This window comes from Carcharhinus amblyrhynchos, chromosome 5 (assembly GCF_965287045.1).
Source record: "Carcharhinus amblyrhynchos chromosome 5, sCarAmb.v2.hapA, whole genome shotgun sequence".
In the NCBI taxonomy this organism is placed as follows: domain Eukaryota; kingdom Metazoa; phylum Chordata; class Chondrichthyes; order Carcharhiniformes; family Carcharhinidae; genus Carcharhinus; species Carcharhinus amblyrhynchos.
In genome coordinates this window covers 3,913,180-3,938,259 of record NC_137328.1, presented here as the reverse complement: position 1 = coordinate 3,938,259, position 25,080 = coordinate 3,913,180, and the positions used below count along the sequence as shown (strand labels likewise).

At 44.3% G+C, this 25,080-nt stretch overlaps 1 protein-coding gene across 8 annotated transcripts in view; it reads right to left on the bottom strand.

The window, feature by feature from the left end:
• Positions 1-25,080, bottom strand: part of pip5k1ba (phosphatidylinositol-4-phosphate 5-kinase, type I, beta a) — a 103,129-nt gene that overhangs the window by 45,989 nt on the left and 32,060 nt on the right. For all 8 annotated transcript variants that reach the window (XM_080188356.1, XM_080188355.1, XM_080188358.1 and 5 more), the window contains exons 2-7: positions 24,232-24,316; positions 22,599-22,688; positions 21,173-21,303; positions 16,624-16,741; positions 11,644-11,796; positions 6,223-6,522 (exon numbers count right to left, since the gene is read on the bottom strand). In XM_080188356.1, the coding sequence (XP_080044482.1) occupies positions 6,223-6,522; positions 11,644-11,796; positions 16,624-16,741; positions 21,173-21,303; positions 22,599-22,688 (792 nt within the window). In that variant the 5' untranslated portion in view covers positions 24,232-24,316. The remainder of the gene's footprint in view (positions 1-6,222; positions 6,523-11,643; positions 11,797-16,623; positions 16,742-21,172; positions 21,304-22,598; positions 22,689-24,231; positions 24,317-25,080) is intronic.

Below are 25,080 nucleotides of genomic sequence, written 5' to 3'. Positions count from 1 at the left end.
CTCCACCATTCGATCATGGCTGATATGCTCCTCATCCCCATTTTCCTGCCTTCTCCCCATAACCCTTCAACCCATTACCATTTAAAAATCTGTCTAACTCCTCCTTAAATTTACTCACTGTCCCAGCATCCACCGCACTTTGGAATAGCGAATTCCACAGATTCACAACCCTCTGGGAGAAGTAGCTTCTCCTCAACTCTATTCTAAATTTGTTACCACTTACCCTAAGACTATGACCTCTCGTCCTAGAATGCCCCACGAGAGGAAGCATCCGTTCCACCTGTACTTTACCCAAACCTTTTAACATCTTGTATACCTCAATTTGATCTCCCCTCATTCTTCTAAATTGAAACTACCTAAACGGCCTAAACTGTTCAATCTCTCTTCATACAACAAACCCCTCATCTCTGGAATCAATCGAGTGAACCTCCTCTGAACTGCCTCCAATGCCACTCAAATAAGGGGACCAAAACTGTGCATGATACTCCAGCTGTGGCCTCACCAATGCCGTGTATAGTTGCAACAACACTTCCTTACCCCTATATTCCATTCCTTCAGCTTTAAATGCCAACACTCCATTCACCTTTTTTTTATTATCTGCTATGCTGCACGCTAGTTTTCTGTGACTTGTGAACGAGGACACCCAGATCCCTTTGCACCTCTGATAAATAACATCACAATCACCTCAAAACTTCAATATTTCTGTTAACAAGTCACAAAACAAATTCACGCATTAGATTCCTTCCCCTCCTGTCCAACACCATGCCCTAAGTGGGGATTAGCGACTGTGGTCTTCCTTCAATTGGCCCATGATTACGCTTGTCAAAGTGCTGCAGTGGTTTGCCGATGCCTTGTGCAGCATGGCCGATCGGGAATATCTCCCTCTCTTACCGCCAAGTTTACTGGAAAGATTTACAGGCTGATGATTCACCCAAACAGTCACATTATGAACAGATCTCCTGCAGCCATCGGGTCCTGAATGCAGAGCTTTAGGTCCAGAGACAAGGACATCACAACCCCCTGGGCCTCAAGACCTCCTAACCATTGTTGGATTTTCCCAACAACTTCCTAGAGGGCAGATTCTCCTCTTTTGGAATAGCGTGTACTATATTGCCAGAGTTGGGACTAATAAATGTAGATCACCATCCCAACTTCTTTGCTGTTGTCTCTCTGCTGGAATGCACGGATAGATTTTAAGGTCACCATCAGTGCCAGCTTTTTTGCCCAGTTTAATTTATCCCTCTAAGTCATCTGCTGAATTATAGAATCCCCACTGTGCAAAGGAGGATGTTCGGCTTCTTGAATCTGCACCAACTCGCCAACAGAATACCTTAGAAATCCTCTCCCCTGCCCTATCCTTGTAACCTCGCACATTTCCCATGGCCAATCCATCTAGCCGGCACATCTTTGGACTGAGAGAGAAAACCAGAGTACCCGGAGGAAACCCATGCAGAGGAGAACATGCAAACTCCACACCCAAGCCAGGAATTTAACCCGGGACCCTGGTGCTGTGAAGCAGCAGTGCTAATTGCTATGTTGCCTTAATTGGCGTTGCACCCCACCTCAGCTCCACTATTAATATATTCTTCCTGATGTGTGGTACCTAAAACTGAATGCAGTGACACAGATACAGCTAACCAAAGCTCTATACAACTGGTTTGTACTTCCTTGAGTATAGAAGATTGAGGGGTTTAAAGGATTTATGCAGCAAAGATGGATAATGTGGAGTTAAGTGGCAGAGCAACCATGATCTCACTGAATGATTGAACAGGCTCGAGGGAAGTGTGCCTATTATCTGATAGGATAGGGATGGAAAAATTAGTCTCTTCTGGCAGTGGTAACACCAAGGAAGGGACATTACCAAAGCATTGGTTAACCTGATCACAGAGGTGTGATCTCCAGTCTGGCCCATCTCCATCACTGTTCATGCCCCTAACGCTCTCTCTCTCTCTGTCTGTCTCTACCCCCCCCCACCCAATTATTACCTTCCATACATCCTCCTCTGGACTTTGTTGCTCTCTCCCAGGCACTTGCTATTAGTGTATGGAAGGTAATAAATCAGTAAGGGACACAAAGCTGAAGAGGAATTAGGTACAGTGCAGGAGAAGCGATGATATTAACTGTGGCTACAATTGCAAGAGGTACTTCATAGAATCCCTACAGTAAGAGAGGCCATTTGGCCCATCGAGCCTGCACCGACAATCCCACCCGATCCTATAACTCCATGTATTTATCCTGCAATCCCCCCAAAACTAGAGTCAATTTAGCATGGCCAATCCATCTAAATCAGCAGATCTTTCAGACTGTGGGAGGAAACCAGAGTACCTGGAGGAAACCCACACAGACATGAGGAGAATGTGCAAACTCTGCACAGACAGAGACCCAAGCCAGGAATTGAACTCGGGTCCCTGGCCCTGTGCCACCATGCCTCCTCCTTTTTTACAAGTGCTTCATTGGTTATAAAATGCTTTGGCACATTGAGGATGGCAATGATGAAGAGGGATAATGTAATCTTTTTGCCAGGGGTAAAAGGAGCAAAATTAGCACGTCAGGCAAGGGAAAGAGCAGAAAGCTGGAGAATGTAAAACTGCCGTGGTGAAAGAGTTTGTTGTGCTCAAGTTAGACCACACAGAACACACAAACTCAAAAAACCTTCATAAAACAAATATCGAAACCTGCATTTCTGCCTGGAATACTATGTTCAAAAAAGTGTGACTGTTTCTTGAACATTCCTTTAAGCTCCTTTTAAACAGGGAAGCAATTGTTCCGAGCAGACAAGAACTCTTTCCCTCTCCTCCCACTTTCCAAGACCTGAACCTGTTGCAGTGTTAAAACAATCACTGCCTTCTCAATTCATTCCACTGGCATCACCTTTCACAAAGAAACCCACCACGGGTCACTAAACATGGAGTATGAACAGACTAATGTACCAACACCTACACATTTTTCATTCAAATATGTAAACAAATCAAGTGGATTGTACTTTCAGGGACATGGAGTAGATTTTGCATTCCCCTCTCATTGTTCAGCTGTGGGGTAAGAGTGTCGCTGGCTGGGTCAGCATTTATTACCCATCCCTACTCGCCCTCGAGAGGGTGGTCGTGAGTCGTCTTCTTGAACCGCTGCACTCCCTGAGGGTAGGTATACCCACAGTGCTGTTAGGGAGGACGTTCCGGATTTTGACACAGCGATAGCGCAAGAACGGCCAATATATTTCCAATTGTTTAATTGTCCACCACCATTCGTGACTGGATGTGGCAGGACTGCAGAGTTTAAGTTAAGATTAAGTTAGTTTATTTTTGTCACAAGTAGGTTTACATTAACACTGCAATGAAGTTGCTGTGAAAATGCCCTAGGCACCACACTCCTGCGCCTGTTTGGGTACACTGAGGGAGAATTTAGCATGACCAGCACATCTTTTGGACTGTGGGAGGCATCCAGAAGAAACCCATGCAGACATGGGAAGAATGTGCAAACTGGGAATCGAACCTGGGTTCCTGGCGCTGTGAGGCAGCACTGCTAACTACTATACTGCCGTGCTGCCCCACGATTTAGTAGTTATTGTTTCTGTTCTGCAGGGAAGATGAATCACTTGCAATCTTATAATGCCTTTCACAACCTCGGGACAGCCAATATACTGACTTTCAAACACAGTCACAATCGCAATGGAGGCATTTTTCAGAATTTGTTTCCTTCAACATGTTTATCTATTAATTATGAAGATGATTGGAAGGAAACACTACTTGACAGTCACTGTTTAACAATAAGGGGTTGCCCATTTACAGAGTGTAAAAGTACCCCACTTCAGAGACCCCTTAGTAAAGACAGAAAGGTGTTCATTAATAACAGTTGATCAGCAGACTCTCTGCGGCAGGGCTCCCTATACACTTACTGCCGAACAGAGCTCCACCCGTGAGATCCCCATTCTGAGACCCAACTGGTCTCCCAATCCAGGTGACCCTCAATCTGCTGTGCTGCCCTTAAAGGGACAATCACCACATTCTCTGAGAGGGCTGTCTCTCTCTCCGGAACGCTCTTCCTGAAAAGGCGGTGGAAGCAGAGTCTTTAAATAGTCTTCAAAAAGTGGATAGATTGGTGGGCAGCAAAAGGGGGTGGTGATCGGGGAGAGGGCTGGGGTGGGCAGGTTGTGGATCAGAGGTGACTATCAGATCAACCATGGTTTTATTAAATGGCAGGGTGGGTTCGAAGGGCCACATGGTCTACTCCTGCTCATGTGCGTCTGTTGTAAGAACCGCCCAGCAGTCATTGAGAATGTTCCCTTTCGAATTAGCTGAGAGAAGACAGGATGGTGCAAGGATGGGCCTGTTGACCAACCAATGGCAGGCGTATTGAGGTGGGGCCATGGGAGTGAAGGGTTCCAACCCACTCCTCGTGTGTCCAGGAATTGATGACTAATCTCCAGAATAAATGCTGGGAGTGGCACCCAGGAGAAGAACGATAGGGACATTAAGAAGTGATTTTCCATTATCTCTTCATCACCTTCATTTATTGGTTAGATCAACAGGCAGGGGGTGGGGGCAGCAAGGAGGGCTGAGTTGGGCGACTGATGGCAGGAGTGTGGGACGGGGGGGGTACAAGACAGTTAAAGTCAGGAGGTTATGTAATGAAACCACCAGGAATACATGCAGCCCCGTATTGCACTAACGACACACGTAACAATTTCAAATGAAAGATTAGGGAGCAGGATGTTAATTTTAACTTTCACCGGGTTAGTTAGGGTCATACAGTCCCAACAGTACAGAAGAAGCCATTTGGCCCATCCAGTCTGTACCAACCACAATCCCACCCAGGCCCTATTCCCTCATTTACCCTGCTAATCCCCCTCACATTGGGGTCAATTGAGCAAGGCCGGTCAACCTAATCTACATATCTCTGGACAGTGGGAGGAAACCAGAGCACCCAGAGGAAACCCATGCAGACATGGGGAGAAAGTGCAAACTCCACACAGACAGTGACCCAAGTTGGAATCGAATCCGGGTCTCTGGCACTGTGAGGCAGCAGTGCTAACCACTGTGCCACCATGTCACCCCTCCCAAGAACATGGAAAATACATTAGCTTTGAACTTGCTATTATGTTGACGAATGGAAACGGGTCAAGTCAATTGGTTTTTTGTTACATCAGACTCAGTTTTCATTTCCTTATTGGTGGAAGAAGGTTAAAAATCAGCCCATTTAGTTTTTGGAAACTGAGAAACTCAGATATCCCTCTGGATAGAACAAGGAACTTAGTAAGGATTGAGTTACAAAGCTTTCATATCTGACTGGTCTTAATTTTAGACAAACCCCTTTCCTTCCTACACCTTGAACATTACCTGTGTTTAAATTCTTAATGGCCCAGGTTTTGCAGTGGGGGTAATGTCAAAATCATTAGTATTTGTAGTCATTACTCCTTTGAAATTGTCAGGAAGTTCTGGATCCTGTACATGCGCAGAGTAACATGCCGTCAGCTGTTTGCTTTTACAAAAAGGTGGACAGACTGGAACTTCCACTCTCAGATTCACTGCAAAAATCTTTGAAAAATGTATGACTTGTTGAATGAAGTATAGACTAGTTTTTAAGTGTACAAAGTTCAGAACTACTGTTAACAGCTTCACTGACTCTGAAAGAATAGTTTTATATCTGTTGAGTTGAATTTTTCCATTGCAAGCAATTCCATGTTTTTAAATATTAAAAAAACCTGGTTATTTTAAACCTAGGTTAGGTGCATTGGCTGTGCTAAATAGTCCCTCAGTGTACCTGAACAGGTGCTGGAGTGTAGCAACTAGGGGATTTTCATAGCAAACTTCATTGCAGTGTGAATGTATGCATACTTGTGACTAATAAATAAATAAAACTTCTCCCAATGTCCAAAGCCCAATCATTTATGTTGTTACCTGTTAAAAAAAATAAAATTAAAATCGTGAAATGCCAGTGGCTTTTACTTCCTGGTTTCCTGTCTGTGAAAATCCTTCAATGCGATTGGCTGCTTACCTTTCCTGATGGTATTAGGATGCCTGGAGGTCCCATTGACTTGGCCAGATAGTTCTATTGACGCTGACCACAAACTCTGGGCTAACATATCTTACTGAAGTTGAGCACAGTGCGGATACATCAATGTTAAAACCTCCTCACATTTTGGCCAATTCATATTGTCCCAAGATGTACAACATGCTTTCTGATGACAAACAGCAACACCAGTAAGTGTGTTAAGTTTCTACGTACCCGACAATCTCTCTCAAGTGTTTTAATCAACGCATTATATGTTTCAGCATCAAAAAAAAGGCCATCGGGTGTCTCCTGTATAAAGTCCAAGTCCTTGAATGTGGGTATATCTTTTTCTCGCTCCTTTCTTGAGGCTCTCCGTTTGTACGTCGACCCTTTCAAGTCGTACTTGTGATGCATCCTCACGCAACGTGGCAACACATTATTCATAACCACAATTCTTATGTTAGTGCCTCCCGACTGCATACAGTACAAGCCGTAAAACTTTGGCAAAAGTGTCCTAGGATTCTGGTTTAAATTCTGCAAAGAGAAACACTGATTAAAGGACCACGGCTGCACAGGGTGGCATACAATGATCAAAGGCAAGTCCAGCACTCACATAACAATCAATGAGACCAATAAAGTTTATTTTAATTGAGTGCAGGCTTGAAACTTGACGTAAAATTCATTATAAATTAGGTATAAACGTACTCCCAAGAACATGGAAGGTACATTAGCTTTGAACCTGCTGTCATGTTGACTAATTAAATCTGGACTCTTGCCTACAACAATAGTGGAGACTGGCCTCATTATAAAATGCACGTTTGTATGGATTATCCATTAACCATGTGATAGTTAGTGCTACATCTATCTTCAGCAAAAGCCTTTCAAGTTTTTTTCTCTGGATTTTGTCTGGAATTGCATTTGGCTCAGCTGCCTTTGAATGCACCTCCTCAAACGCTGATTTCTACTTAGACTCAAAAGATCTTTCATTTCTTTTTCTGTAAATTATTGATCCGGTGACAAGGCTCCAACTCTGCTCCCTGAGCCAGAACTTCAGACTTGCGATGACAGAACAGAACGCACGGCTTACAAATATCTTCGAGAAGTGCGTCAGATTCAATCAGTTGCCTACTTGAAGTGCTATAGTCTTGGCATGAGGTAGATGTGTCCACCATTTTATTCATAGCCAAAAATGAACGACTGGTAAATAAAGATGGAGAGAAACATAACTCTTAGCAAAGGAAAAGCGGAGATGAACGATGCAGAAGTGCAAGGCTCAAAGTGCTCTCGGTGTGTGGAGCTTTATAAATATGTTTCAACAAATACAGGTATGTTGTTAAGAAGACATATGGAGCTAGCAGATGGATATAGATAGATTGAGAGAGTGAGCAAAAATCTGGCAGATGGGGTACATTGTGGGAACGTGTGGAGTTGTTCACTTTAGCGGGAAATTTTTTTTTACTTAAATGGAGGATGGCCGCAGAATGTCGAGGTGCAGAGGGATCTGGGTGTTCTAGTGCATGAGTCACAAGGAGTTAGTGTGCAGGTGCAGCATGTAATCAAGAAGGCAAATGGGCTGTCATCCTTTATTGCAAGAGGAATTGAACATATTATGCTTCAGTTACACAGGGCAATTGTGAAACTGCATCTCGAATACTGTGCACAGTTTTGGTCTCCTTAGTTAAGGAAGGATATAAATGAATTGGAAGCAGTTTAGAGATTTATTAGATTGATATCCATCGAGTGGGTTGTTTTTTGAGGGAAGGTTGGAAAGGCTGGGTTTGTTTCTATTAGAGTTTAGAAGAGTGAGGGGTGATTTGATTGAAGCATACAAGATCCTGAAGGGTGTTGACAGGGTAGATATGGAAAGGATGTTTACTCTTTGCATGGGGAATGTGCAATTCAACACAAACAGATCATCTTATTGAATGATGGGACAGGGCCAAGGGGCCGAACAGGCTGCGTTTGCTCTTATTTGGTACGTGACAAACTGGGAGCTGCACTTCCATTAAAGAAAGAAGCCACGATTGAAGAGAAAGTAACTGAATGTTTAGATGCATTGCAGGATTGACAGAGGATGTCATGGTACGGCTAGATTTCTGCTTCCAGGAGAAACTCTGCTGACCTTCAACAATGCGATGGGTATTTAAACAATTGACTAATCCCCCAGATAGGTTTATTCAGCTCCACCTCTCAACAGTCGAAATTAAAATGGAGAGATCTGTGCTCCTCAATAACTTCTAGAATCATAGAAATGCTACAGGAGGCCATTTCGGCTCATTGAGTCTGCACAGACCACAATCTCACCCAGGCCCTGTTCCCATAAAGCCATGCATTTACCCTGCTAATCCCCCTGTCAATTTAGTGTGGCCAAATCAACCTAACCCACACATCTTTGGACTGTGGGGGGAAACCGGAGCACCCGGAGGAAACCCATGCAGTTACAGGGAGAATGTGCAAACTCCGCACAGACAGTGACCCGAGGCTGGAGTCGAACCCGGGTCCCTGGCGCTGTGAGGCAGCAACGCTAACCACTGTGCTGCCATGCCGCCCATTCTGGGGAAACAGCTCAAAATCCAAAGATCTGAATTCCCCGGGTTCAATCCTCATTCAGAATTAGCTGCTTTTGTCAGGAGACTGTTGCTAGGGCAATTGTATTAGGGATGGAACATTGGCCGAGAGTTTGTACCAATGGTTATCTCACCCATTGAAAGGTGTAGGTGTGGACTTGGGACAAGGACAGAAATATTCCCTTGAATAGCTTGTGGAAATTGACCATCAAGAGTCTTCCAGAAACAGCAGCCACTGGGGCAAGGAAGGATATTGGTAGGCAAAAAGTAAAAATATTATCCCTACGATACCAAAACCAACATGTTCCACTTACACAATCCCAAATGTTAATGTGCAGAAAATCTCAGCCAAAAACATGCACATTGTAGAGGAAACAGATAGTATTTTCCTTCAGTTCTATAACTCCAGAGTCACCTCAACTGCGCAAAGGTCTTTACTGGGAAAATATTAGGTTTGATTAATTTCAACTTGAGGTTAATTTAAACTATGAAATAGAATCCATTCACCCCTGCCCCGTTTCCCCCAGTGGGCGGCACAGTGTAACACTGGTTAGCTCTGCTGCCTCAGCTCCAGGGACCTGGGTTCAATTCCCAGCTTGGGTCTCACTCTGTGTGGAGTCTGCATGTTCTCCCCGTGTCTGCGTGGGTTTCCTCCGGATGCTCTGGCTTCCTCCCACAGTCCGAAAAGTGTGTGGATTGGGTTGATTGGCTAAATTGCCCCTCAGTGTCCTGGGATGCGTAACTTAGAGGGATTACGGAGATAGGGCCTGGATGGGACTGGTGTCGGTGCTGACTCAACAGGCCAAATGGCCTCCTTCTGCACAGTAGGAGATTCTATGACTTCCTTCACCAAGCAAGAGGTTTTTAAAAGGGAAGCAACGCTTGACTTTCTTGAACTCATGACAACTGCTCCACTCAAATTGCAGGTGAAGTTTGACAATTCTTCCCTTACACAGAGGCAGCTTGTTCTCCTTTGAACAGAGAAGGTTAAGAGGGGTTTTGATAGAGATGTGCAAACCTATGCAGGATTAAGGCAGATTAAACAAAGAGAAACTATTTCCACTGGCAGCAGGTTCAATGAAGCAAAAGTTGCCAGAGACCATGAGCTGCTTACTCCTTTTTGAGACAGAGCTGTCTGGTGGTGATCTAACCTGAGGATCGCCACATCTCAGGTGAGGGGCAAGGTTGAGAAGGCAGGGCCTTCACAAATAACCTCAACTGGTACGGGATTGAACCCACACTGTTGGTGTTGCTCTGCATTACTAACTAGCCGTCCAGCCAACTGACCCTCCCAATCCCAGAGACTACAAATCAGATTCAACAGGGAACTGGATAAATATTGAAGGAGGAAAAATTGGGGGACTGTGGGACCAACTGGATAGTTCTTTCGATTAGTTTTCTCCTGTGCTGCATCACTACGGCAATGCGCATAAAGGCAAATGATAAATTGAGTCATTATGACGCATTGCCACATTTTTTCATTGCAGCAAACACTCTCTGCCAAGGCTTTGCAGCCAAATGGGAACGGGACTCTGACACTGAAATGTTATGCTAAAGAATGTCGATCGGGCAACATACTAAATAGAAGCAGGGAAGCTGTTTCCACTGGTGGGCGAAACTAGAGCTAGGGGGCATAGCCTCAAAATAAGGGGCAGCAGATTTAGGACTGAGTTGAGGAGGAACTTCTTCACACAAAGGGTTGTGAATCTGTGGCATTCCCTGCCCAGTGAAGTAGTTGAGGCTACCTCAGTGAACGCTTCTAAGGCAAGGATAGATAGATTTTTAAACAGTAAAGGAATTAAGGGTTATGGTGAGCAGGCGGGTAAGTGGAACTGAGTCCACAAAGAGATCAGCCGTGATCTTATTGAATGGCGGAGCAGACTCGAGGGGTCAGATGGCCCACTCCTGCTCCTAGTTCTTATGTTCTTATACTACGCCAGGAAATTCTCATTGAATGAATCTTGTGACCTACAGAAAAAACTTTACCTATTTGCATACATCCCTCTAAAATAAGCTATTATCAGTAGGCAAAATGCACTTACTATTCAAAATAGAGAAGACATAACAGCAAATTTTGTAGTGTTGTGAAAAGATTATCTTCTGCTGATGCAAAACCATTGACACAGACTCAGCTGCCAAAGTCCCTAAGCTCTGGAATTCACTGCCTAAATCCCTCTGCCTCCAATACTCCTCTCTTCACAATGCTCCCTAAAACCTGCTTCTGCCTAAAGATGTGTAGGTTAGGTGGATTGGCCATACTAAATTGCCCTTCGTGTGAGGGGGACTAGCTAGGGTAAATGCTTGGGTTACATGGATAAGGCTTGAGGGGGGAGGGGAGGGGGGGGATTGTGGTTGGTGCAGACTCGATGGGCCAAATGGCCTCCTTCTGTACTGAAGAATTCTATGATTCTTTGACCAAGCTATTGGTCACTGGCCAAATATCTCCTTATGGTTTCAGCATCAGGTTTTGGCCAAGCAGTGCTCTGGTGAAGAACCTTGAGACATTTTGCTACATTAGAAAAGGTGCTGCCTACACATCGCAGAGGGAGGCCATTCAGTCCATCAAGGGTAATCCTGTTCATCCTCTGCCCAGCTTTTGCCCTATATCCCTGCAGTTACTTCCCCTTCTGGTATTTATTCAATTCTGTTCTGAAAGCCATTTGAATCTGTTCCACCATCAAGCATCACAAACATTGAGTTAACATAAAACATCATCCAATCAGTTTTAGAATATACTTTGCTTTTCTTAAGTTTACACGCGCACCATTTTTAATTCTAATTTGAAACAGAACAAAGAACAAGAAAATTACAGCACAGGAACAGGCCCTTCAGCCCTCCAAGCCTGCACCAACTGAACTAAAACCCCCTACCCTTCTGGGGACCATATCCCTCTATTCCCATCCTATTCATGGATTTGTCAAGATGCCCCTTAAAAGTCACTATCGTATCTACTTCCACGACCTCCCCAGCAGAGTGTTCCAGGCACCCACCACCCTCTGTGTAAAATAAAACTTGATCTGTTAAACTTGGCCATTCCAACATACTAACTGTACAAAGTTCAGGAATCCCCAAATATCTGAACTCTTACCATGTAATAACCTGGTAACAACTTCTGCAAGAACTCAGCTTCTTTATGCTGTACAGTCTTTATGATGAATTCATCATCACTTGTGACGTAAAATAAGGACCCACTGGCGCCAGGATTGGAAAGTTCGATCAGGGGTTCATTGCATAAGGAATACTGCAAAAAGACAGATTAACATGCTTAACTTACTGAAGCATTTGCAATGAGATTTCATGAGCTGAAATTTAAGTATCCTTCAAACATCTGCAATATTATTATTAATTAAAATACATCCATGAGTTGACCAAAGCACGGAATTAAAAAAAAGCATCACTCTTTAAATACAAACTGACTTTACTAGAATTAATATACAACATTGCAAAGGTCATTCAGAATAGTGCACATTTTCTAGGCTGTATGGAGGTAAGTGTATCTTTTTAAATCCAATCTACATCAAACAAGAGCAAGTTCTATTTACATAGAATCTATATATATTCTATTTACATAGATTTATACAGATATTTTTAGATATAGATACTATTTACATAGTGCAGGCGGAGGCCATTTGGCCCATCGAGCCCACACCAACAATCCCACTCTAGTCCCATCCCCATAACCCCACATATTTACAGTCTTAATTCCCCCAGATGCTAACAGGCAATTTATCATGGCCAATCAACCTAACCAGCACATCTTTGGACTGTGGGGGGAAACCAGAGCACCCAGAGGAAACCCACGCAGACATGGGGACAACATGCAAATTCCACGCAGTCACCTGAGGCTGGGATTGAGCCTGTGTCCCTGGCGCAGTGAGGCAGCAGTGCTAACCACTGTGCCATCATCTTGCCCCGTAAATTTTTAATTCCTGATTTTTATACAATTCAAATTTCACCATCTGCCATATTGGGACTTGAACCCAAGTCCCCTCAGCATTATCCAGGGTCCTTGGAATGCTAATGCAGCGACAATAGCACAATGCCATCGTCTCCCATACAACAGATATTTGTGCTACAAATTAAAATTTAAGAAAAAAAATAGACAGAATGAGTTCAAACTATATATGGTCCTAATTTGTTTTGGGACTGGTTCTAGTCTGGAATGCACATACCAGCTCAAAACAAGCCAAAGTTGACCGACAATTAATCATTCAAGGATTTGGAAAATAGTTTAAAAAGTAGCTGAACTAATTAATGTTTCAATTTTCCATACTTCCAATTTCAAAGGGCTCCCACTCAGCTTAGTGCACTCAGAGGACAGAGTAAGTAGACAAAAGGAGAATATTCCAACTTGGACTGTGATTGCTCCCTACCCTGTAATAACAATTAGGAACTCATCTCTGCTGGGGTGGACTTTTCATGTCAGGTCCTGTTAGTTAGACCATTACCCTCAGCTACAGCACATCTTGCAGTAACTTGCTGGATCTGTGGGCTGGTCACAGTGCAGGGAGGGTGATGATAAGTCCCGCAGTCTACTTTCTTCACCAACGAGGTTTAAGGATTGAGAAAGAAATAGAGGACCAATTGAGAAGGAAGTCGGGTGAATGAGTGTCAAATCAGGTATACGAAGGAAACAAGATTGCAACAAGATTAAATTGCTCCTTTTCCAGGAGGAAGAGGTGATAGACATTGCATTAATAATTCTGTAAAAGGGATCCTTGTGTTGTTAAGCGCAACTCCTGCCATAAGAATTGGCAATTAATGCACAAATCTAATGAGTCCTTAAATAACTGGGAGGTTAAGGGAGGGAGAACATTGTCAGCTGGTTAACAGCAGAGGGTATAAGTGAAAGAACTTGTGGTTCACAATTCACCAGATGTCTCTTTCTGGCTGTCACCCGCATAGCGTTTTGTGCACAAAATGTTATTTTGTCAGCAGGGCAGTACAGTGGCACAGTGGTTAGCACTGCTGCCTCACAGCGTCAGGGACTCCAGTTCAATTCCTGCCTTGGGTCACTGTTTGTGTGGAGTTTGCATGTTCTCCCCGTGTCTGTGTGGGTTTCCTCCGGTTTCCTCCCACGGTCCAAAAGACATGCTGGTTAGGGTGCATTGGCTGTGCTAAATTCTCCCTCAGTGTACCCAAACAGGCGCTGGAGTGTGGAGGCTAGGGGATTTTCACAGTAACTTCATTGCAGTGTTAATGTAAACCCACTTGTGACGTGGAGATGCTGGCGTTGGACTGGGTTGGGCACAGTAAGAAATCTCACAACACCAGGTTAAAGTCCAACAGGTTTATTTGGAATCACGAGCTTTCGGAGCATTGCCCTTCATCAGGTGATGAAAGAGCAGCACTCCCAAAACTCATTGGACTTTAACCTGATGTTGTGGGACTTCTTACTAAGCCTACTTGTGAGACTAATAAATAGACTTTAAAAAAATTCTGAGCCTAATGCACAAAGCAATTATTTTCCCATCACATCCACATGTGAAAAATAAGCAGCATCGGGGAAGATGGGGTGAGTGCCCAGAGGAGAAAGCAATGTGGCCAAATTCCCCTCCAACTCCATTTTCAAGTTTGCTGACGGCACCACTGTAGTGGCTCAGATCTCAAACAACAATGAGACAGAGAACAGGAATGAGATAGAGAATCTGGTGAACTGGTGCGGTGACAATAATCTCTCCCTCAATGTCAACAAAATGAAGGAGATTGTCATCGACTTCAGGAAGCGTAAAGGAGAACATGTCCCTGTCTACATCAATGGGGACAAAATAGAAGTGGAGGCGTTTCAGGTTTCCAGATCACTAACAACCTGTCCTGGTCCTCCCATGCCAACACTATAGTTAAGAAAGCCCACCAATGCCTCTAACTTCTCAGAAGACTAAGGAAATTTGGCATGTCCGCTACGACTTTCAATAACTTTTACAGATGCACCATAGAAAGTGTTCTTTCTGGTTGTATCACAGTTTGGTATGGGCTCCTGCTCTGCCCAAGACTGCAAGGAACTACAAAAGGTTGTGAATGTAGCCCCATCATCTCTCAAACCAGCCTCCCATCCATTGATACTGTCTATACTTCCCGCTGCCTTGGAAAAGCAGCCAGCATAATTAAGGACTGCACGTACTCCGGACATACCTTCTTCCATTGGGAAAAAGATCCAAAAGTCTGAGGTCACGTACCAACAGACTCAAGAACAGCTTCTTCCCTGCTGCTGTCAGACTTTTGAATGGACCTACCTCGCACTAAGTTGATCTTTCTCTACACCCTCGCTATGACTGTAACACTACATTCTGCACTCTCTCCTTTCCTTCCCTTTGAATGGTATGCTTTGTATAGCGTACAAGAAACAATACTTTTCACTGTATCTCAATGCATGTGACAATAATAGATCAAATCAAAGAGTTCAAAGAAAACTATCACCATCTTGTGCACAATGATAATCTCCTGCTTGGCAAGAAAAGTTATAAAAGGGAAACTGCATGTGTATTCATAAAAACCCAAGATATCCAAAGGCATCACTCCTACATTAGATTGATTCAAAAAGGTCCATCCCTTTTTGAACGCAGTATTCCCATCATTCAGGCTGCTTCCCATATCTATATTCCTTCCTTGTTCCTGACAGGGATTCAATAGTCTATTGTGTCTATCGGGTGACACGGTGGCACAGCTGCCTCACAGTGCTGGGGACCCGAGTTCGATTCCTGGCTTGGGTCACTGTCTGTGTGCGTTTGCACCTTCTCCCCGTTTCTGCATGGGTTTCCTCCGGGTGCTCTGGTTTCCTCCCACTGTCCAAAGATGTGTGCGTTAGGTAGATTGGCCTTGCTAAATTGACCCTTAGTGTCGGGGGACTAGCAGGGTAAATAATTGGGGCGATAGAGATAGGGGCTGAGAGAGATTGTGGTCGATGCAGACTTGATGGGCCGAATGGCCTCCTTCTGCACTATAGGGTTTCTACGCTGGACCTTTCCAGGTCTACTCTGGAAATATATTCACACCCGTACTGTGTTTCTGGTGACATTTTGGAATTACCTTTCTCATCTCGATCATCATAACCTTTTAAACGATACACTTCAATACTCCGACACATCTCTGCGGTGAATTTATCTGGATCAAATTTGTTAATTCCATTTGTAATCTTTAAAAATTCTTCTCGTAACAAAACCAGCTCAAGCGCTTTAATCCAGCTATGCCTCAACCACACTTTGAAATTTCTCCTGGTTTTCAATCTTTCGGTGATCTTGCTCCCACCCCTGTTGTCTCATCCCGATAAGATGATGGCACAGTGATAATTTCACTGGAACAGTAAATCCCGAGGGCCAGGCGGGCATGGATTCAAATCACACTACAGGCAGCTGGAATAACATCTGGAACCGAAAGCCAGCCTTGGTAACGGTGAGCATCAAACCATCATCGATTGTTTTAAAAACCCACCTGGTTCACCGATGTCCTTTAGGGAAGTAAATCTGCCATCCTTACCCAGCCTGGCCTACATGTGACTCCAGAGCCACAGCAATGTGGTTGACCCTCAACTGCAAACGACCCAGCAAGCTCTTCAGTTCAAGGGCAATTAGGGATGGGAAACAAATGTGAGACTTGCCAGTGATGTCCACTTCCCATGAAGAAAACAACCCAAGGTATCTGAGCTCCTCTAATTCTATCCCCTTATCCCTTTAATGACTTTGTGCTTCTGCCTTGGGTTCAAATTCTAGAATTCCCTAGACGCCTCTGCCTCCGTTAAGATGCTACTTGAAATTTCTCTCTTTGCCCAAGCTTTTGCTTTAATGTCTCACCTGGTTCCATGCCAAATTCTGTTTGCTACATGCTTTTTGAGATATGTTCAAACACTTTGCTATGTTAAAGCTCTTCTGTCAATCCAAATTGTCTTTGGCATTATTGCTCAACTCTGACATCAGTATCCAAAGATTAATTGGCCAGAATTGCAGTAACTCTGATGAGGTCTAAGCAATACCTCGTACAGCAAGTGGCCAATTTAATACTACATTTTTCTCCGTGACCTTTCTGAAAGGTAAAATTGCTGAGTTGCAAAAGCCACAAAAAGGAAGAAACTCACCAAATAATCGTCCGGCTTTATGTCAAAGAGTTCTCGGAAATAGCGGAATGCTAATGGAGCATAGGTCTTGAACCTGAAGTCTGGATAGCGATGTGCAGGCGTAAGATTGCTTCCTTCACTGGAAACCATGATGAGGAGACAACACAGTGTTTTAACAGGAACTAAAGCAGAATTCACATCAACTGATGATTTTTAATAATATTCATTCACTGGATGTGTGTCCCATGTCTAACCGCCCTCATGGACATCTTGGATTGGACAAGAATGGTCAAATGGCCTCTTTTGTTCTGTAACTTTTCTATCGTTCAAGGTGATGGTGACAAGCTGCCTTCTTGAATCGCTCAGTCCCTGTGGCATTGGTACACCCAGTAAGTCGTCTCACAACACCAGGTTAAAGTCCAACCAGTTTATTTGATAGTAAACCCACAAGCTTTTGGAAACGCTGTACCTTTCCGCAAGCTTGTGAGTTTACTATCGAATAAACTGGTTGGACTTTAACCTGGTGTTGAGAGACTTTTTACTGTGTTTACCCCAGTCCAACGCCGGCATCTCCACAGCTGTGGTACACCCACAGTGCTGTTAGGAAGGGAGTTTTAAGGTTTATGTGGTAGAGCGCTTGCAAGGCACTGTTCAAGGAGTCTTGGCAAGTTAGAATCATAGGAGAGAATCATAGAATCCCTGCAGTGCTGAAGGAGGCCATTTGGCCCATCAAGTCTACACTGACAACAATCCCACCCAGGCCCTATCCTTACAACATCACATATTTACCGAGCTAATCCCTCTAACCTATACACCCCAGGACACTAATGGGCAATTTAACACAGCCAATCCACCGAACCTGCACATCTTTGGAGAACCAGAGCACTCAGAAGAAACTCTCGCAGACACGGGGAGAATGTGCAAACTTACAGTCACCCAAGCTGGGAATCGAACCCAGGTTCCTGGAGCTGTGAGACAGCCGTGCTAACCATGGTGCCGCCTATGTTGCTGCAGCTCATTTTGGATGGAGCTGTGGTGCACCAGTTGGGGAATGAGTGGACGTTTGAGGTGACGGATGGGACACTCATTTGGAGACCTGGTAATTCTAGTAACTCCAGCAAAGCCCATTGACTTGTTAGGAACACAAGACCCTCCTGTGTTTGGACTGAACTGGCTTGCCCACACATTGTGGATAGCGTGTGTTCTGTTCACTGTGGGCGGAGGACAAAGGGTTTTGAGTCACAGGTGAGCTTGAGGTCCTATTCGAGCTGTTCTCTCCACCCGGTCATTTCCCTCCCCAGGTTCCTTTTCATTGCCCCGGGTTCCCCCGCAGCTTAACCCTCTACTCTCCCCCTCTCCACTTCCCCCTTCTGTTTGTGATCAATTGGTTAGGCCCTTTTCAAATTAAGTGCCATGGCTCATCCTCCTATTTCAGCAGTAGGATTGAAGTGGAAAATGTTACGACAGGGACAGGAACACTGCCATCGATCCCTGGAATGAACAGGCAAACGTGTGATATATAAATAAACATGAACGTTGATTTTTCTGCCAAAGTTCTGTCTTCATAAAAAGGTGAAGAGGAAAAGGGTTTACAAATCTAAATGCTAAACTCTGCTTCTAAACACAACAACTTGCATTTTTAAACTGAAAAAAAATTCAGGCAGGCAAAAATCAGGAAAATCAAAATAGCTTGGCTAAAGAGATGAAGAAATAAGCAACTGTTTTCCACACAGTATTTTGCTTCAATGTTCAGCGTTCCTATCTAAATTTAATGCAAATTTGAAGAAGGGTGCCACAGTGGCTAGCACTGTTGCCTCTCAGCACCAGTGATCTGGGTTCAATTTCCAGCTTGGGGAACTGTCTGGGTAGAGTTTGCACATTCTCCCCGTGTCTGCGTGGGTTTCCTCCAGGTGCTCCAGTTTCTTCCCACACTCCAAAGGTATGCAGGTTAGGTGGGTTGGCCATGCTAAATTGAAGTGGAGATGGACTGGGGTAAACACAGTAAGAAGTCTGACAACACCAGGTTTGAGTCCAGCCGATTTATTTGTTAGTAAACTCACAAGCTTTCGGGGCTTGTCCCTATGTCAGGTGAATGGAGAGTTCTGGCCTCAGACAGAGCATATAACAGCACAGACAGGTTACAGATTACTGATTAGAATAAATTGTCTGTGCTGTTATATGCTCTGTCTGAGGCCAGAACTCTCCATTCACCTGACAAAGGGACAAACCCCGAAAGATTGTGAGTTTACTATCAAATAAATTGGCTGGACTTAAACCTGGTGTTGTCAGGCTTCTTACCATGCTAAATTGCCCCTTAATGTCCCAAGATCTGTAGGTTAGGGGAATTAGTGGGATAAATGTGCAGGTTTACACAGATAGGGCCTCTGAAATGCTCTGTCGGAGAGTTGGTGCAGAGTTGATGGGCCGAATGGCCTTCTCCTGCACTGTGGAGCTTCTCTGATTCAAGATCTTTTCTTTGGTTCGATATGAAAATGCAAAAGGACAATACTGAAGGAGAAGATACATCAATCAGAACAAATAGCTACGGATGAAGAAATGTTGCCAAGACCATGACGAAAATAAATGTAGAAAATGTCGTGGGTCTGATGACAAAGAATGTTGAAGTGAGATGGAAATCAATGAGTAGGAGTTTTGTAGAAGTGTGATACGGAATCAAACTGTTAACTAGGTTTCTCTCTTCACAGATGCTACCAGAGCTGCTGAATATTTTCCAGCATTTTCTATTTTTTTTATTTCAGATTTGCAGCAGCCACAGTATTTTGCTTTTATTTATTTAATGCGCAGAAGCTCCTTGTCTATGTAAGCTGTGTGAGGGGACTGGAGCTCTGCTCACTCAACAGTGCCGAAAGGGATAAGCCAGGTGTCGATGGAATGCCAGACATGTCGGGGTTTTCATCCCAGCAACTAGCTGAGGTCGCTTTGTTTTTAATAATCAGGGTACCACCCGCTTGGAAAACCCAAAGCAAAATAACTACTAGATGTGACTACGCAATTGGGCAGCACAGCACTTGCTGAACAATCCTAAGTGTGCCGATGGCTACGCTAACATTTAAAATAATCAGTCGCTGTCCATTTACATACACTGGAGTTTGACATTCCTTAATACTGAGGAACCCATTCTCTGCAAACAAAAGGAATACACATTCAAGCCGAGTGCCTTTCTGAATTATCCGGGAGATTGAGGAGTCTATAGTTTGCCACTGTTTTCTTATTGGCCTCAGCCAATAAGAGCCGAGCGGCCAACCAGTCAACACCTTTTTGTCCTGAAGTATAAATTGTTGTGAAGGTTTGAAATTTGGTATTCTTGCATTTGTCCTGATGAGCGCCAGATGCAAATTTCGGCAATGTGTCTCTCTTTTCAGCAAAAACACAACAGGTCAACTGTAATGGCCAGTTAGCCTAACAATAGTAATGGGTAAGCTTCTGCACCTCTTACTTTGGGATGAAAGGAATATGTGTCTAGAAAAAGGGAAGGACAAACTGATAAAGCTGTTAACAATACCAAAACATGAACAAGGGATGGCCTCCCACCTTACCTTGGAGAGGGAAACTCCTTCCCTTCATTGCTACACACAGAAGGCACATGGGGGAATTAGGATAAGCAACTGGGTTAGCTCCAAGTCAATTCTTTGAGGGCTGCTGTTACTCATCTCTGAGAAGGAGACACTTGTGGAAGCAACAGATTTGGAATCAGCATGGGTTCTGATTCAAGGGGGTACCAGTGTCAGCTTCTTGTAATGGTTGAGAGGGCACAGTGGTTAGTGCTGCTGCCTCACAGCGCCAAGGACCCAGGTTCAACTCCGGCCCCAGGTGGCTGCACATTCTCCCCATGTTTGCGTAGGTTTCCTCCCACACTCCAAAGGTGGTTCAGATTAGATTGATTGGCCATGCTAAATTGCTTCTGGTGCCAGAGGATGAGCAGGGGAAATACATGTGGTTCTGGGGATGGGGCTTGGGTGGGATTTTTGGCAGTGCAGGCTCGATGGGTTGAATGGCCTCCTGCTCCACTGTAGGGATTCAATGATTCTTTTGCTGAAGTGAAGAGGGGGTCGCTGCCGTTTGGTATGGGTGGGTTTTATTGGTGACTGCCTTTCACACGAGGCTGTAGAATCCAAACACCGTTATTCTCATGTTCAATGGAGATAAAGACACAGGGGATTGGGACATGTGTGCAGGTTGCCCATATGGACTGATTGGACCCAATTGGCTTAATTCCAAAATGTCATAGCCACTGATGCAGTATAAACCAATCGAGTTAATAAGTTTGGAAGACTGCCTCTTGTGTTTATTATTAAGTGTAATTAATGCACTGATTCACGGATGATATTTTCAAAGCCTTGCAGATCATTGGGCAGGATATATTTTCTACATGAGCAAATCAGTAACTGCACTCAGGAATCAAACAAAGCAAATTCATCATTAATCTTCACCAAGCTTCGTCTGGAGGACAGCCACAAAAGACTTAAAATATCTGCACTGCAGTCCGTTTCAGAATTAAGGGTGGAAAAGATAGAAAAAGGTTTCTTTTTAATATCAAATAAAACCCAACCTTGGTAGAAAGACACTTTCGACAACGTAGAAATCTTGCATAAGCACATCCCTGCCTGGTTTCGATGTGAGGTTCCCAACTGCGTATCCTATTCCAAGTTGGATAGAGCCTTGGAGTGCAGATGATGGTGTCTGCGGCAAAAATAATATATTTTTTAAAAACCGCATGGTCTCGACATGACCTATTTGCAACCAACCCTCCGCACGAGTCCAAGGCCGTTTAAAAGTAAGATCATTTATAAATCAGAACAAATGTCTGCCACAACACAAAATACAAAATATTCCAGCCGTGTAACTATGATACTAGCCACAGCAATAACACACCAAGCTTGAATATCCTACTCATGAACCAAGAACAACAGAAGTTTGCATTCTCTGACTACCCTCCTTCAAATCTCAATCTTTAAATAATCCCTTAAATAAATAGAACAAGACTGTAATGTTCTATCCCAGAAAGCCAACTGGTGCAGGATAGAACTGGAGCCAATATTTTCACATTTGTACATTTTATATAAATTTGATATATGTAAATAATATAAGCCGATACCTATGTAACATATACATACGCTCTTTTATATTAATTTGTGGGAGATGGGAGTCATTGGCTGGCCAGCATTTATTGCCTATTCCTCCTCGAGAAGGTGGTGGTGAACTCCCTTCTTGAATTGCTGCAGTCGATGTGCTGTGGGTTGATCCATAATGCCAGGATTTTGACCCAGCAACTGCGAAGGAATGGCAATATGCTTCCAAGTCAGGATGGTGAGTGGCTCAGAGGGGAACTTGCAGGTGGTGGTGTTCCCATGTGTCTGCTGCCCTTGTCCTTGCTAGATGGAAGCGGTCGTGGGTTTAGAAGGTGCTGTCTAAGGATCTTTGGTGAATTGCTGCAGTGCATCTTGTAGATAGTACACACTGCTGCTACAGTGGTGGAGGGATTAAATGTTTGTGGATGTGGTGCCAATCAAGCGGGCTGCTTTGTCCTGGATGGTGTCAAGTTTCTTGAACGTTATTGGAGCTGCCCCTATCCAGGCAAGTGTGGACTTGTGCCCTGTAGATGGTGGCCAGGCCTACTATTTATTTTTAGAGTTCTACATTACATGTGTACGCCTACTAAACAACAGGTTTTAGGCTGTTTTTGTTAATATGGGGCTCAAATGGATCCTGACTGAATGCCCACCAAGCTTCAAACCATTAAACACCATTATTAAACAACTAATGCTCAATACTTACCATTCAAAATCCTTACCCAAAGAGAACCAACCATCTCATTTAGAATAATATGACTGACGGGACAAAGTAACTCATGGTTACTGCTCAGTAGAAAGTGAGGAGAGTGGTGGTTAACAACAAAGGCCGTTTCTCAGAGCAGATGTGACAATAATGGTTGAAATTATATTCAGCCTCTTGCATCCATTGAAATTTTTTTTTACCTTTTTGTAAATCTTCTCCCGAGAGTTGCCTTCACCACTGTGCCCGTTTTGCCGAACTCCTGTATTTCTGGTTTCAGTCACTGAGGTCATCTGAAAAACATATCATTGAAGATTTAATTAATAAAAGATCTTTAGATATGTAAATCCATTAGCTGTGGTAAAGTTTTATTAATTGGCATATTATAAAAAATACACAAGTGATTTGGGTGATCTCGCTGTGATGGCCTGCCGTGGGTTAGGAGGGCAGAGAGATTCCAGGCCGTCGAGCTGTTCTGGGGGGCCAGATTTAATGGAGGAGACAGGGGTCTTGCCCACTGAATGGGAATCCTACAGCGCTCCTTTTCAGGGAGGCCCATCTCAGTTCTGTGCCAAACACTTCATTGAGCAGCAGCAGCTCTTCCCCGGGATCAAGGACATCGGGGTGACATTCCCACTTGCCAAGAGCTACCAGCTGGCTGGAGATGGGCAGCTCTTCAAGTGCTCAGAAAACCACTGGGAGGTGATGGCTGCTGCTGGTAGTGCACCCACCTGAGGTTTGTCGTTGGACCCAGGCATAGGCAGGCGACGTTGGGAGCTGGGCACTCGTGTAGGGAGAGGGCCCCCCCCCTCTTTGTTTCTGATGTTGAGCCTCTCAACATGCCGAGCAGAAGCCTACCAGGATTTATTTTTTGGGGTTTCTTCATGGTACGTAACCCCGCCCCATCCACCCACTGGGTTAATACCAGCAGTGGCAGGATGAGGTTAAATGGGCATTAATTGTCCACTTGGGGTTCTCAAATGATGGCGGGTCTGGAAGGCCGTCCACCCCAGCCTGGACTTCACCAGGGCAGAAGGTTTTGGGGAGCGGAGGATTGAAAGAGAAGATGACAGGGTCCCTCTCTGCCACCAAACTTATCATGGGGAAGGACATCAGATTACGTCCAGAAACTGGACTGCTTGAGACTCTCTATGTTTGGGGTCCTTACGAGGACTTGAGGGTAGTTTTGGCTTCTCACTAGAGCACACAAACTTGGAGAAGCTGTAATTATGGTCTTGGAATGAATTACTAGTAGCTTCTAAACAACTTTTGGATATGGTGGCACAGTGGCTAGCACTGCTGCCTCACAGAGCTAAGGACCCAGGTTCAATTCCCGGCTTAGGACAGCGTGAAGTCTGCACATTCTCCCCATGTCTGTATAAATTTCCTCCATGTGCTCCGGTTTCTTCCCAGAGTCAGGACACGCTGCTTAGATGCACTGGTCATGTTAAGTTCTCCCTCAGTATACGCGAACAGGCATCTCGAGCCTGAGAAGAAAAGCAGCCAGCATAATCAAAGACCCCCTGTACCTCGGACATTCTCCCTTCCACCTTCTTCCATTGGGAAAAAGATACTAAAGTCTGAGGTCACGTACCAACTGATTCCAGAACAGCTTCTTTCCTGAAGCCACCAGACTTTTGAATGGACCTACCTCGCATTAAGTTGATCTTTCCCTACACCCTTGCTATGACTATAACACTACATTCTGCACTCTCTCCTTTCCTTCTCTAATGAACGGTATGCTTTGTCTGTACAGCATGCAAGAAACAATACTTTTCACCGTATACTAATACGTGTGACAATAATCAAATCAAATCAACTTCCTCCATTTGTTACCTTTCTTGATGATAAGGTTTCCAAGTCATCTGACGTTTTTCATGACAACAAGTTCCTTCATTTACAGAACATATAGTTCTAGCACCTGTGGATCAAAATGAAACACGTCTGAGAATTGGTGCAAAATCAATAATAACAACTATTCACATTAACACAACATCTCAATGGACGAAAACACCCCAAGGTGCTTCACAGGAACAGTTACGATGCCACGTTCAATTCCTAGGAAATAGGACAGGTGACCAAAAGCTTGGACAATGATGCAAGTTTTAAGGAACTTTTTAAAAAGGAGGACAGATTGGTGGAAGGTTTAGGGAGGGAATTCCAGAGCTTAGGGGTTCAGGCAGCTGAAGGCACGGCCACCAATGAGGAAGTGATCGGGGGCTGTGATAGAGGTCAGAATTGGAGCGCAGAGATCTGGGATGATGATGAGGTTGATGGAGGTTACAGAGATAGGGAGGGGTGAGGTCATGGAGGAACGTGAAAATGAAAAGGTGTTGTTGCCGGACTGGGGGCCAATACAAAATCAATGAACGTGATGGGTGATGGACAAAGGGGACTTGGATCGAGTGAGGACATGGATAACAGCAGAGCTTTGGGTTGAGCTCAAGTTCGTAAAGGGTGGGAGATGGAATGCCGTGTAGGAGAGCATTCGAATAGCTCAACGTGGTGTGACCAAGGCGCACACAGCAAATGATTTACCACTCGACAGAAAGCTCCAGCAAGTGACATTTATGTTCAGTGGCTTTTAACTTTTTGTTTTGATGCCCTCCTCCTACTTGGCATTTTTGTTAAAAGGTAAAAAGGGATTCCTCCAGAACGCGGGTCATATCGAGAAATGTCAAGAAA